Source organism: Cheilinus undulatus, linkage group 20 (assembly GCF_018320785.1).
Source record: "Cheilinus undulatus linkage group 20, ASM1832078v1, whole genome shotgun sequence".
Classification (NCBI taxonomy): domain Eukaryota; kingdom Metazoa; phylum Chordata; class Actinopteri; order Labriformes; family Labridae; genus Cheilinus; species Cheilinus undulatus.
In genome coordinates, this window is record NC_054884.1 from 26,852,455 (window position 1) to 26,868,174 (window position 15,720).

A 15,720-nucleotide genomic window follows, 5' to 3' on the forward strand; every position below is an offset into this window, starting at 1 on the left:
TCTCTGTATTTCAGTGATTCATTAACTTCTTTTTACTCAGGCTGACCTGTTAAAAGATCACTCTGTGGTTATTAAATCTGTTTTCAAAAATTCAGGGTGGATCTCAAAAAGAGATAAATGTACTCCAACTGTCTTACTTAATATAGTTTGATTTTAACCCCAGTTAAATCTTTATTTTATTTTTAATGTGATGAATATATTATGTCGTATCAATTGTTATAGATGTCAGCTATGTGCACTTCATGAAATGTTCACAGAAATATCTTAAGTACAAATTCCATAAATTTAGAAACAATACTTTATTTAATCTGTGATGAATATTAATGGACTTGACCCAATTTTGTCTTTGCCATATAAAACCAGCCCTCTTAATCAGATATTGCTGCATTATACTGTATACCACAAAGAATAAAGGCAGCTTTGAGGCCAAATTGGGGTCCAGCCTGGTACTAGCAAGGTGTACCTAATAAAGTGGCTGGTAAACACACAGATATACACTTTTGAACTATGCGCTGTTGGATGACCCCTCTCCTCTGTAGCCCACAGGACACAGCGGTCAGTGGTCTCCAAAAAGAATTGCACATTTTGTTTCATCTGACCACAGCACAGTTTTCCATTTTACCTCAGCCCTCAGTTTCAGCCCGGAGAAGACAGCTGTGTTTTTGAATCATTTTCACAAATGGCTTCTTCTTTGCATGATACAGCTTAACTTGCCTTTGTGAATGGCACAACGAACTGTATTGACAGACATTGATTTCTGGAAGTATTCCAGAGCCCATGCCGTGATTTCCATTCCTGAGGGCCTGAAGATAACCAGCATCAAATATTGAATTTCAGTCTTGTCTCTTGACTACAGAGATTTCTTCAGATTCTCTGAGTCTTTTGATGATATTATGTACTGTGGATGGTGGGATACTGTATTCAAAGTCTCCGCAATTTTACATTGAGGAATATTTTACTGAAATTGTTCCTTAATTTTCAGACACACCTCTGCCTATCCTTACTTCTGAAACTCTGCCTCTCTAAAATGCTCCTTTTATACCCAGTCATCTTACTGACCTGTTACCAATTAACCTAACTATGGTTGCAGCTGTTTTTCAGTAGTGCCACTTACCTTTCCATTCTTTTGTTGCCCTGTCCTTAATTTTTTGAAATGCGTTGCTACCTTAAAATTCAAATCTGATCTGGCTAGTATTTTTCATGAGATGTAAAATGTCTCAGTTTAAGCATCTGATAGGTTGTTTATGTTTTATAGTGAATAAAATATGGCTTTATGAAATTTGCAGATCATTGTATTCTGTTTGACATTTAACATAGTGTCCAAACTTTTTTGAAAATTGGGTTGCACATACAGGTTTTGGAGCAACATAGCAACATCAAAGTCTCTTAAGTCACCTTTCCCCTCCATTCTAATGCTTGATTGTTTTGATCATGTCTACATGCCTAAATGTTTTGGTTGCTGCCATGTGATTGGCTGATTATTATTTTTTGTTAAGGAGCACTTGGACAAATACTCTTAATAAAGTAGCAGCAACACATTGCAGTGCAAAGACTGCAAAGAGAAACATGTTTATTAAAGCACTGATATTTTTATCTTCTATGTCTTGACCTTCACTTGTTTTGACGATAAAAGCAGTGCCTTGCAAGACATCAACTCAGTGATATGATGACTACACTGTAAATAAAGAGTAAAGTCTGCTCCAACGTGAGCATGTACAGAAATTTTGACTCAGTATTAAAATCCTTGGAGATAAAGAGGAGAATCCCCCTTGTTGCAGGGCAGCTTTTCCATGTTTTGGCTCTGTTTTTGCTATGTCTTCTTTCCAAACTGCATCATCCTAAACCACCTCCAGACTCCAAACCAGATGCGTGCTGACTTTTCCCATGGCATCATTTTCCCTTCGGGGATCTCAGTGTGTATAAAAGTCAGACACAGTGCCAGCCTGCTTGATTGACTGTCGTGTCCTTTTCTCCTTCACAGCATGCAGGCTGCGACAAGGAGGTCGGCTCTTACAAACAAGAGGACAAATGTGGAGTGTGCGAGGGGGACAACTCCCACTGTCGCACCGTGAAGCTGACACTCACAAAGACACCCAAAAAGAACGGTATTTATCCACTGAGGGCAGATCAGCCAGATGACTGAGGGTATGATAAGCACCCTCATTAAAGCTCAAAGTCAATAACAGAAGCATCAATTCTTCTATGTTTGAGCACAGCTGTAATCCTATATTGTCATCAAAGCATCAATGGTGCTTCTAGTTTTTTGATACAGAAATATACCTATTACCAGCCATGCACATTACAGGCTCTGTATTTACCCCCTATCCCTACTGTTACCATGCTGTGTCTCTTTGTCTTTACAGGTATGCTGAAAATGTTTGACATTCCAATTGGAGCCCGACACATTGTTATAGAAGAAAACGAGACTTCCCCTCATATAATTAGTGAGTCCTTTGCATCTTTTGAATCATATGAAGTACCTGTAGATAATTTTTTAGCAAAAAATAAAGTATGTACTGATCTTAATAAACATACTGCTGTTTAGGTTTCTTGTAAAACTAGCTGTATAGTTTTTCTGCCACAAAGGGAGCTTCTTTCATCTATGATAAAGAGAATAAGAGAGCCACTTCACCCAAACACATATACACACGTGCAGCCTTTCCATTTGTCAAGGTTTGGAAAGCAGGATAGAAACATTATAGAAAAAAATATCAGCAGCAAAAATTTTCTATAAAATATGCAGTGTTCACCCTACCTTTCGTATGGAGTGGCGGCCCACCTATTCCAACATAACCCTCTACCACTCCAAAGGAAAGGCACAACAAACATAATGGTACTCAGCCTACGGGTCAGTATCATAACATGCATATTTATGTGTCTGAATCTATTATTTCCTTTTAGAAATATGAATCAGTTCATGGGATGTGTCAATTTGTCCTACAAAACCTACTTTGTTTGATTACATTCCAGTATATTTGAATAATATATTTACTTTCATATTTTGGCGTTCAAACCCTAAAAATGCCAGATCAAACAGAATGCTGGGATTAAAGGCGAAACAACATTAGGTGATGTAACAGAGGCCTTGTGGTGTTTGACATTAAACATACTTTTTAATGCAGAAAAATAAAAATCACTTTATTATTGCAATAATTTGTTTTAATTTGAGCTAATGTTGCTGAATAGGCAAAGCAAAATGTGCTGACGAATGCCTTTTTGACAAATGTGAGTCATACAGACTAGTGTGCCATGATTATTAAGATCAGTACTCCTAATCCCAGTGGAAGTAATAGACTCATAACTCTCAGATCACTCAGTTTCTCTGCACAGTTGGTTGTGAGTCAGTAACACTGCTGTACATAGCTTGTTCTTTCTTTGCTCTATTCCTGTCTTTGCTTTTACAAGCTAAAATCTCAAAATTGTTTGGTGGTGTGCTATTTATTTTTAACTTTCTGACAATCTTAGTGTTTTTACTGAATGAAACTTGGTGTTACATAATGTGCACACATTTTTCTCCCTTTACACATACCTTAAAAGTTTTTTCCTCTCATTTCTGACAGCTGTGAAGAATCAAGTGACTGGAAACTTCATCTTGAATGCTAAAAGTGAAGAAGCAGAATCCAAGAGCTTCATAGAAAACGGTTTACAGTGGGAGTACTCCATGGATGGAGAGAAGGAGACGCTGAAAACAAGCGGCCCTTTGCATGAAGGCATTGTGGTGCTGGTAAGTGGGACTGGCAGCAGCACTTTGGACTGGAATTTTTCTCTCATCTTGATCTTAAGTAACTCAAAAGTAGCATATTAGAGTAGTTTGCTTCTCCAAACATTAAAACCCAAATGCAACTCACTAGACATGTCATCTATTCTGTACAGACTGAAGATCTTTGCTGTAGCAAGGAATAAGAGACATGATATAAACCCTAGGCTACAGCTCTTTATAATGGTAACAACAGAGTATAGGATGAGCATTTCAAGCCAGAGCTTCCAACCTAATGCATTTTTACCAACCTTACCTCCTTTTATAATTACAAAGAAGAAAAAAAAGACCCCTGAGGGGCACCTGACCAAGTTTTGGTCCAAAAGAAGGGCACTTACAGGGACAAACCATGCTTATTTTGTAGAAACACACTAGAAGGCACTTTGCCAAGTTTTGTTCACTGGTGGGCCACGGTAATGGAAACCAAAATATGCCCACTGGAATGCCACCCTAGGGGGAGCTTCAGTCTTTTCATTAGTAGAGAACCCCAAAGGGTACTTGACCAAGTTTTACCCACCAGAGGGTACCATAATGGGCACTTGACCAGGATGAGTCAGCTGGGATGCCATCCAAGGGGGAATTTTACAATGTTTTTTCTACTGGTAGTGAATTATGGGGGGCACTAGACCAAGTTTTGGTCGAAAAGAAGGGCTTTTTATTGGAAATATTACCATGCCTATATCATCTTAAAACACACTAGAGTACACTTTGCCAAGTTTTGTCCACTGGTGGGGCACTCTTCAATTTTACCACATTTGCTTCTTTGACCAAGTTTTGTCTATGCTCAGATTTGTGACTGAAACATTTTAACATTTAATAAATTCAACAAATTGTAGTCAACAATTGAAAGGTTGTCAGCAGGGGCCTGGATGGCCTAGGATTGGGGTCATGCTCAATTATCAGGCATTCCAGGTTCTAGGGTGACCTATGGCTCCTTTCACATGTGCCATACCCTACAAAACAGTCCAGGCCTTAAGAATTCAGAATGAACAGTTTACTCAAAACTTCAATTAGGCTAAAGGCCAAGAAAGCAAGATTCTTTAAACATAGTTTTTCTGTATTTATGTGTTGTTACTCATTACAAAAAAGGTAATCTGGGCACTGTGATGGATTACTTTGTGAAGTTTTACCCGCACATTGCTCATATTCCTGCTTTTAAATTCATTCTCCTTGTCTTAGGTCATTCCCCAGGAAGAGGATGCAAAGATTAGCTTAACGTATAAATATATCATCCATGAGGACTTATTGCCACTCATCACCAACAACAATGTGCTACTTGCTGAGCTGGACACGTACGAGTGGGCTCTGAAGAGCTGGTCTCAGTGCTCCAAACCCTGTGGAGGAGGTCAGTAAGTGTGTTTAAGGATGCATGAGCCTTTGAATATGCATGTCACAGCTTTGTGTTGTTCAGGCAAACAGAAATCTACCACTTTGTTGTTGCCCTGCAGGTCTCTTGCAAAGCTTTAATTGATGGCTTAGCTTATGCACTGCAAAATCTAATCTAGAATCATATCAGAGTTCATACTCCTGTTATTCTGTCAACATTGCCATTTCTTGGTTAAAACTGGGCCCATGAATTGCTGTTCATGTAAAAAAAAAAAAATACGAGATATGATCTTTGGTTTGTATCACTTAGCCCCTTCCTTGCACAAGTCCTACAGATTGGAGCCTTATCAAATGGTACTTTTGACTGGAACAGATCAATCAGAGATTATTTGGGAATTCGCCAAGAATCATCACATTATCATTATCATCTGGATGCATACTGGAGCTATCCAACCATCATTTTCAGTTTGGTTTCTCAGAAATTTTTGACCTTACAGTGTAATAAATTTATGACTATAAAAATCTGACTTTATAAAGGCAAAATTTAGTACTTTTTAAAATATGAAATTCTGATTTTTTCTCTTTGAACGTTTAAACCCAGAATTTCTGAGAGTGGTGTCTTGTAAATTTAGGACTTAATCCAAAAAAATTGTTTTTTTCTCAAAAGTCCTCAAAGATCCTCTTATTTTTTTTTCTATTAGGCTGGTACCAATACACTGTTATATGTCTCCTGCCATGATTTTGAAAAAAAGATTTTCAAAACAGCTGACTGTTTGGAAGAAAATCATGCCAAATGAAGATGATTTCCTTGCTCAAAATAGCAGTTGAGAGAGCCAGCTTAAATTTTGCTGTGAGGAATACTTGTGATATTAACCCAGTGTCATCACATCATTATCATTAACCCTGAAAATTTCTAGTTTTTTTTTTAAATAAATGATTCTTTAAAGTCAGAAATTCTGAGTTTAGTTTCTATTAAATATACAACTTTATAATCTCAAAAATAGTGTTTTTTTATTTTTATTTAATTGTCTTTTAGGGTGGCCCTTATACTCTGTAATATAATTTCTGTCATGATTTTTAAAAAAAATATATATATATGACATCAGAGGAGACAAGGCCCTGAGCCCCTCCTGAGATCTTTGGCATCCCCTTTAGGGGTGCTAGGTTGGGAACCGATGCTTTTGAATGAACGTTGACACCCTTTTTGATCTTCTTTGCCTTAAGCAGACTGTGATCTACTATGTAGTTTAATCCAAAGGAGAGTGCTCTCTATGTGAGTTTTAAAGAACAGGATGTAATACACTTCATTCCCTAGACACTCAGGATACCTCCATCAGTGTTGCATTTACCCCATGCACATGGTTTGACCATTTTTCTGAGTTATAACTGTATAATTTTCAGTAAAACCATAGAAAAATCTTAATTTCTAATGCTTTTCTATGAGCTGAACATCTGAGTGCATTGTGTTGAGATGACAAATGCAATGGTCCATGGACGGTGATGACAAACCCCCACTATTTCTGATCATCCAAGTTTGAATATTCATTTCTCCTTGTCAGATGTCAGATGTCAGATGTAATTGAAGGTTGAAAAGAAAAAAATAAACCACTTCAAGCCCAATTTAGTGTCCCTGGAGCCATCGTAGTTTTAAAGTGGCATTAATTTTTAGCTAAGAGATTCACCAAACATTCATGGCCTTTACCAAAAATTAAATAATTAAACCATTTTATCATCAGAAAAATGATAACACTGGTGGTTTTGTTGTACTTTTTGATTAAAAATGTGTTTTCAAAATGCCTTCAGTACTTCAGCACACAAAACAACCATAGTTATTAATCATAATTAAACACGAAACACTTGCCAGCGATTCATATTTTCATTGAAAATCTGAAACTGTTTCTTCAGGCCTTAATTCCTCTGGTGTGTGTTGATTCTAACAATATAAAGAGGGAAAGTAACCCACATTAAAAGGAGTTTAAATTTGCACACTTGCCTGTCCTCGCCTGAATATAGATAACATCTTTGTAAACTCATAATCCTTCAGGAATTCAATATACCAAATACGGATGCAGAAGGAAGAGTGACAGCCGTTTGGTGCATCGTAACTTCTGTGAGACCAGCAAAAAGCCCAAACCCATCCGCAAACGCTGCAACACTCAAGAGTGCAGCCAGCCCACGTAAGAGACCTTTAACTACACATGATCAGCTTTGACAGGCTGCTAATCAAGAGAGAATGTTTGATGAAGGGAGGGAGAGGTAATTGCTCTGTGACAGGAAAACCTTTTCTGCTGTGTTCACAGATGGGTGGTGGAGGAGTGGAGCCCCTGCAGTAAGACCTGTGGGAAGCTTGGCTACCAAACCAGGGTGGTGCAGTGTATGCAGATGCTCCACAACGGCACCAACAGGCCCGTCCACAGCAAACACTGCACCGCTGATCGACCTGAGATGAGAAGAGCCTGCAACAGTACTTTATGCCCCCCACAGTGGAGGACGGGCGCTTGGTCTCAGGTGAGCTACACACTCCAAAATCATGCTAGGAGTTTGATGTCTTCTGAGGGCGCTTAGCTTCATTAGAGCAGGTTGAACCTCAAAACTTTTACAAAGCTGGTAGTTGTTAAACATTTACATCAAATAGCCTGATGTGTAGCTAACTCCACTAGCTTATTTGAGCTAACTGTTATGCTAACTTTAGCTGTCTTACATTAAAAGAAATGAGGTGTTACATAACCTGACAATTTATTTCAGTTACTTTTCAAACAGATATTGACATTAAATCAATTTTCCCAATGACTAAAGTTAAAATAGTTTTGGTATAGTTAGCTTAGCTACTAGCAATGTTTTTCTTAAATTTAAGAGAGGGGTCTGGCAGAATGCAGATCTCAGATGGCCCCTCTTGCAAACCAATAATGTAAGTCATCGCCGTCAGAATGGTGATATGTTTAAATGTTAAAATTTTAAGAATTAGATCAGATTTAACTATTGCAGGGGTGTCAAACTTCCAGCCTGTGGGCCACTTCCGGCCCACCAGCAGGTGCCATACAGCCCACGAGATGTTTAGGGAAACAGATGGACATTTAAAAGAAAAATAAAATTTTCAATATTTACCAACCTAGGTGTTTGAAATACAAATTTTCACCCATTTTTCATGATTTATCTATAATATAGCAAAGACAGATCATAAAAGGATGCAATAAATGAGTTAGATATGGTGCATCTGATCCTCTTTAGAGCAGAGAGGAACATACGTAGGAACTTACATAGAAACATTAACTATGTAGCAGTGCGATGTCAGCTTAGAAGTCAGCTATGTAGCCAATATGTAAGCTACATAGCCACATTGGCTTTAGCTATGTTTGCTTATGTTCACATTTCTAAAGCTAGCTTAGCTTTATTGGCTTACGTAGTTACTATTGGTGGAACTTGATTAAAAAAATTTATCTAATTAATTAGAGGCTTTGTAATTAATTAATCTCAATCAATCGCATATCACTATTTGACACAAGAAGCAACATTTTTCAATTGAAATGGATTTTGGTATATGGCTGAATCAATGAATAGACACATAAATGAGCTTAAACAACAAAATTGTGTTGATTTTTATCACTGAGTGTTAACCTAAAGTGCAATATGAATAAGGAATATTATGATTGCATTGTTTGAAATTTTCTTTCTGCATGGCAGTTCATAATTTGGGTCTTCTAGCCCCTTATCCTCTACCACCAAGAGTGGTTGACAGTCCACCTTAATCCATTTTGCCCGTGAGTTTGTCAATTTGTCAGTCGTGGACTTACTCATTTTGGCTCTGAACTTAGTCATCTTGTCGAGTGTGGATTGGCGACACTGCCTGCTCGAACTAGGAACATTGTCTGTGCTAGCTGCAGCATGTTTGGCATTGAGGTGGCAGCGGAGGCTAGAAGAGCTCCAGTGATAGGCGAATTCTTTCTTGCACAATTTGCACACAACTGTGCTTTTATCCAGGTGTCCATCCGGTAGTTTTTTAAAACGATTTTTTCCGCCCACCAAACCCAGCAATGACTTTTCATCGGTTTCCATGGTGTTTGTCGTGTTGTGTCCTGTGCATCAGTATTACGGGTATACCGGGAACTCATGCAATGAGAAACATTCCACGCTGTTTAGAGTGCAAAAATAAATTGAGATTAAATGCGTTTTTTTTTTTAAATTACGTTATTTTTTCTATAATTAATTAATTTTAATTAACGTGATAAAGTCCCAGCCCTAGTAGTTATGTAGCAGTGCTAGGCTAGTTTTAAAAGTAGCTAACATAGAAGTTCTTTCTGAAGTCCTCTGTAAAACATGTTATGAAAGTAATGTTAAAAGAAGAATAACTTTAACTTTTTCAATTAGCCATCATTCAAACGTATGGGTGTTAAAGCAGGATGTCACCACAGCAGTGGCGTTTGCCAGCTTCTGTTTTTCCCTCTGGTTTATCTTTAGCAGTGATCATCAACTGGTGGCAAGGTGCCATGTCAGGACCCCCATAGCTTCCCACAGTTTCCTATCTGGCCCCCAAAAGATTACTAGATTCATAGAAGTTGCAGAGGATGAACTATTTTTTAGAGTTTATTTTCTCTTTAAATCTACAGCTAATTAATGAACCCCCAAAAAATGAATATTCCTGATAGTTCTAGAATGACTCAATATTTGACCCGTTTTACAGAAATCCATGCGTCAGCCTTTATCAAGAAATATGATGCATGATAAACACATACACAGCATTATTCTGTCCAGAACAGAATAAAGCTGCAGCTTTCCTTGTCAGCTTTCCACTTACAATGCAGTTTTTTCCTGCCTGAGAATCAAAACAAAAGGCCTGTTTCCATCATGTGTTTTTAACCAATCCCAACACAGCATGACAGCCCCAGATTTGTAGCCTATATGGGTGGTTGCAGTATGGGCAGGTAGGAACTCATTTCACTGTTATGACTTAAAAAAATTACAAACAGTTAAAAAAATACAAATACTAATGCAATGATATGTTAATTAGAGCAAAATGTTGAAGTTGCTTTAGTTTAAAAGTCGGTCCCCTGCATTGCAAGACAAAACCCCTGATCTATAGCCTCTTTACATAAGCTGTGAAATGAACTCCATGTGCCCGCTCTTTTCCAAGTAGTCTAAATGATTGAGTGGAAAGAACTTTTGCATTTAGTTACATTGTTAGGCAGCCTCAAAATAATGAGTAATGCTTTATACGCAATCCTCAGGAGCATATGTGCTCTATATGTTTGTTTTGGCTCCAACAAGCTCAGCTTGTTGTTTTATCTGCTAACATTTCAAAAAAGGTCTCCAAAGAGTTAAATCAATGTTTTTCACATCCTTCAAAGCTTGTTATATACTTGAGTTATTCTGGTAAAAAGCCAAAGACTCTTACTTTTAAACAAAAAAGACTAAACTCCTCGTGTTCAGAAAGTAAATGTCAAAGAAGAAGCAAAATTCTGTTTATTTTGCAGCCGTACTTGTAAGTAAAAACCTGACGCTTCTGAAAGGGCAGCTGTCAGTTTTCATAAATGCACTTCTTGAAGATCAAAATACAAACAACACAATTGGATGCATGTTTACATGTCAGTTGTGTCCTTTTGCTTTAATTTATCTTCTTCTTTTGTATGTATGTATTGGTATGTTGTGTGTTTGTTGGTGTGCTGTGTCAGTGTTCGGTGACCTGTGGCGAGGGAATTCAGCAAAGGCAGGTGGTCTGCAAAGCCAGCGACAACACCATCGGAGAATGTGAGGGCGAGAAGCCTGAGACAGTCCTCATCTGCAACCTGAATGCATGCCCAGGTAAGATCATAGAGGGTGAAATCATAGCATAATTTTCACCAGTCTAATGAAACTGCATAAATTTGTTTTTTCCTTAAAGGCAATGGCCAGTCAATAGTCATTGGCTGTTTCCTTGTTTTATGCTGATTTAGTCATCATGATGTGGCAGGAGAAAATGTTTTCTGATAGTTTCTGAAAGCAAGATCTGATTGAACCAGACTTTATGTCTTTGTAACATTACTATAATTCAGCCTAACATAATTACAACTTGCAACTTTAACATGTCAAGAGTCTACAATGAACTCAGTCTCCTTACTGATCTTACCGATTTCTTTTTACATGGCAAATCAAACATTTTCTAGATACCTTTTTCTTTGGATGTCTTAGGGACACTGGGACTCACTGCCCAGTCTTGTTGTCACACCCTTGGGGCTTGAATATATGCTGGGTATTTTTAAAGCTGTAGAAATTAAGACCAGAGATGTATTTTCTGCATCTAGCTATGTCATGAGTTTTTTGTAAGCATGCTTACCTACTGTATACGTGACGCATCTTACAGGAAGACACCACTAGAGGGCACATGAGTGCTCAGGCCTAGGCCTACCTGATGTGTGGGTTATAAACTACAAAAATGCAAACAGTAAATATAGTGACAATTTTGAGCTCAGAACTAGCATAGCAAGTGCCAATAATCAATACCAGAACTTAAATCAGAAATCGTCAGCCAGTCAAAGGGGCAATTAAGTTGTTGTTGTTGTTCAGCTGTAGTTTCTGCTCCAGCTTACTCTTGTATTTGTCCTAAGCCTCCCTGATCTTTACCTTCAGGACAGTCAAAACAGATCTGCTTGAAAAGTTTTTGCTGCTGTTGTCTCTGCTGCTGTGTTGATTATCACACCGTCTTGGCCTTCATAGTACCTCTACCACACATGTAGACTCCATCTCACATTTGCATTGCATTAATTTTTTAAGATGTGCACAGCCAATGCATCAAACCTATGCAGGGGGCACATGGCATGCTGAAACGCTTCAACTGCCTTCCCTGGAGCTTTTCTCATGATCCTGTTATTTTTTCCATTTTTCACTGCTGGGGCGGTGAGTTGAAAATGATGGTTTTGATCAATAACACGAGGAAATTGTCCAGCTCCTGCTCTGCAAATAACACAGAACCTTGTTGCAGTTCTTTAACCACTCAGTTGGTGTTTCAGTAGAAAAAGTTGTCAGGTGATTTTTGGATCTTGTAAATGCTGGTTGAAAACCTTACTTTGGATGTTTTTAAACTTCTTTTTTTATCTCTCTACACCAGGACAGCCAGCGTCTTCTCTCACAGTTGAAACAATGGAGAACTCCACTGTAGAAGATGGAGCTGTGCGCCAAAGGGATCCTGAAAACCCTGTCCACAAAATCTCTTCAAGTAAGCCAATACCGTTTAATTCACAGTCGTTCGATTTCAGCATCTACAGCTCCTGTTACTTCTTTCCAATCTCCCTCACAGTGACGTCTCCTTTAATTTCTAGATGAGCCATGTCTGGGGGATAAATCGATTTTCTGTCAAATGGAGGTTCTCGCCCGTTACTGCTCCATCCCTGGATATAATAAGCTTTGTTGTGAGTCCTGTAATAAGAAAGACATTTTTGCCACAAACACTCCTGACCTCCTAAACACACCTGTGGCCTCAGAACCCGAGACCTCCACTCCTTCTATTGCTGTGTTATCAAAAGCTCCTTTAACAACGCAGAGCCCACCGCAAACCACTAAAGCCATCAGCAGGTGGCTACGCTCCACCACTCCAGCTCTGACCACCTCTGCAGCCACAGAAGCCTCGCCATCCCAGGGTCCCACCAGAGACTCCTCCCTCACAGCCGGGAGGGGCAAGTCAGACCCCGGGCCTATTCTACCTCCAGGGCCAGTGCGGCCCACAGCGGACTCTGGTGGAGGTGCCTCTAAAGAGCACAGCCCAAACAGCACTTTCGGACCAGCTGCTGCCAGGTCAAGAAGGGACGATTTAGGATCCGAGAGGGACTCGAGTCACAGAACCCTGGCAGTTTAACAAACAAACAGCTGGGATGGATGTGAGCATGCTGCTCAGTGAGACACTCTCAAACATCATCTCTGCTTTGGCAGAATCTGAAAGACTCCTAGTCTTCATTTTTTTTACAAAGATTTTTTCCACTCCAGTGTACTTCCACCAGACCAGTAATGGTTACCTCATCGAAACTCAAGAATGATCTGTGCACAGTGTGGCTCTGCTGCGTGTGCCTCATGTATGAAACAGAAGGAGGAAAAAATATTGTCAGGTGCTGTAAACTAAAATGACTACAAGACGTGCTCAAAATGTGATGACTGCATTGCTACATTCATGTTTTTATCTGTGTACAGTTGTGTAAGACTGTTTTTTCAAGTGCATTAGAACTACTATTGAACTTGTATTGTGAACATTTAAAGAGAAGTTACAGGCCAGGGTCACAGAGGTGCTTGAGATCGGTATGGAGGCCTGGGTGTGCCATTAGAATAATCACAGACTCTGACAGTGTTCAGTCATAACCAATTTATAAACTGCGAAAACAAAGTTATTAATATACGGTGCTTGAGATGGTTTTAATCACATGAAGAAAATGTGCAAATTAATAATTTTAATTTATTATTTATAAGAAAAGAAACACTTTAAAAGATTAATTAGATGTTCCACAGTGTAAAACTGTGAAATTTGGATTATCGATCACAACAGTGAATAGGATGCGGTCTGCTCTTTAACAGTGGCTTACTTTAGCTTTGTTAGCTTCAGCTAAAGCTTGCACTGCTACATAGTTAATGTTACTACATAGGCCAATGGAGCTAAATTAGCTTTAGTAACATAAGCTAGTAAATGTAGCTAAAGTTAACATAGCTACGCAGGTAATGTAGCTTTGTAGGCTTTATATTTAACTACATTAGCTATGTAAGCTACATAGCTACATCATCGTCGTAGCTTAGAAAGTTGACCTAGCTTTATTAGACAAAATGACTTACATTAGCGATGTAGCTACATTATCTGCAAGCTAACATTAGCTTGTAGCTACGGTATCCATAGATAACACACTTTTTTTGTTTAGCTAAAGTTAACACAGCTACATAGTTAACAGTACTGCATAAGCCAATGTACCTTAGTTTGCTTTAGAAATGTAAGCTTTTGTAAATGTAGCTAAAGTGAAAGTAGCAACATAGGTAATGTAGCTTAGTAAGCATTATATTTAGCTGCATTAGCTATATTAGCTAAGTGGCTACGTCATCAGTGTAGCTTACATAGTAAATGTAACTCTATTAGCTTTAGATTTAGCTATATAGGTATATTTTCTACAAGCTAACATTAGCTTGTAGCTATGGGATACAGTGATAGTGAGCTTTGTTCTCTTTAAGTTAAGCTAACACTGCCTCATAGTTAACGTTACTACATAAGGTGTAGCTAATTTAGCTTTAGCAGCTTGAGCTTTAGTAGACATAGCTGCATTAGTAACATAATCTTTAGCTTTAGATTTACGTACATTAGCAAAGTAGCTGCATTAGCTACAGGCTCATTTTAGTTTGTAGCTATGAGATACGTGAAAACAAGCTTTAAAGAGTGGTCTGAAAGCTGTGGTCTGCAGCCAGACCGTCTTGACTTTCAGGAGTCTCAAAGTGAAGAAAGGTTAAACTACCCTTCTGCATCATAGCCCTGAGTCAAGTCCACAATGTTAAGTTTCTGTGCTGCTTTATAGCTTTTTTTAGTAATTTGTTTTTCCCAAGTGATATTTGATGTTTATAAGACCAACCTAGCTCCACCTCTTACCGTGAGATTGCTTTTCAAACTGCTGCCTTTTGGCTTCAAAATGCTGCTGAGACTGAGTCCATGTTTTTTATAGTTTATAGTTAAAAGTCAAGAATTGTCACACGTTGAACTATTGCATCTGTTTTCTTGCTACTTTTTTCTTCATGCAGGAAAAGGTCATTACAATGAGGCTGCTAGTTTAACAAACCAGCAGAGATTCCTACTACCTTACCACCAGAGTTGAATATTTGTTTTTGCTATCTTCAGTGGTTCTGATGGACATGTTGCTTTTTCATGTTTACGCCAGAGGCAGGACACAGCGATAATCAAGTCATTTTATTCTCATATAGAAAGGGAAAAAGCTAAACTCACTCCTCATTCATCAGTGTTATCTTTCATTTAGACCAGTTATATTAAATCAGTTTATAATGGCTTTAAGACGTGCCTAATTGCTGAGAATAAAACACCTGCTGTTATAATTATTCCACTGGCACACTTCACCCTCTGTACCCATCCCTCCAGGCAGGATGACTGATGGCTTCTCTGTCCACGGTGCTCTTGTTTGTCCCCAGATCCAATGTGCTGGGGAGTCCAGAACCACGGCATCCCCACTGTAGCATGCCTTCAGTCTGCCAAGTGGAAGTCAGTCACTTAACGCTTGAAAAACAAAATAATTGAAGAAGAAAATCCTCTTTTTTTTGTAACTGATATATTTTTCAGATAATAATGTATATAGTGTAAATTTTCCTTGTATGAAAAGTAATTAACAACCAGGAATAGAAACAAAAGGTATGACACAAACGGAAAATACAGGTGATAGTCAACCTTTGTTGCTCATACTGTCAACCCTTTCTGCATTGCAGTTCATAACAACATTATGTTTATTGTATAGTTCTTGTATATACGTACGTGAATGAAAGCTTTAAATGTTAATATTTATTAAATTTTTAAGTGATATGGAGAAAAAAGTAAAACACACTTGAAAGAAGTGAGATAACTGTGATCTCTGTTTATTTTGTCGCCTCAATTTCCTGCAAGAAAATGCACCTGCTTATAGGGTGTTTTGTTTTAAAATGTGATA

General features: G+C 38.4%; 1 protein-coding gene across 1 annotated transcript in view; it reads left to right on the top strand.

Moving 5' to 3' along the window:
* Window positions 1–15,626, top strand: part of LOC121528620 (A disintegrin and metalloproteinase with thrombospondin motifs 14) — a 69,874-nt gene extending 54,248 nt beyond the window's left edge. The window contains exons 13-21 of the mRNA XM_041816134.1: window positions 1,982–2,105; window positions 2,364–2,444; window positions 3,561–3,724; window positions 4,937–5,102; window positions 7,128–7,260; window positions 7,384–7,591; window positions 10,750–10,879; window positions 12,162–12,269; window positions 12,373–15,626. Of these exons, the coding sequence (XP_041672068.1) occupies window positions 1,982–2,105; window positions 2,364–2,444; window positions 3,561–3,724; window positions 4,937–5,102; window positions 7,128–7,260; window positions 7,384–7,591; window positions 10,750–10,879; window positions 12,162–12,269; window positions 12,373–12,905 (1,647 nt within the window). The 3' untranslated portion in view covers window positions 12,906–15,626. The remainder of the gene's footprint in view (window positions 1–1,981; window positions 2,106–2,363; window positions 2,445–3,560; window positions 3,725–4,936; window positions 5,103–7,127; window positions 7,261–7,383; window positions 7,592–10,749; window positions 10,880–12,161; window positions 12,270–12,372) is intronic.
* The last annotated feature ends 94 nt before the right edge of the window (window positions 15,627–15,720 follow it).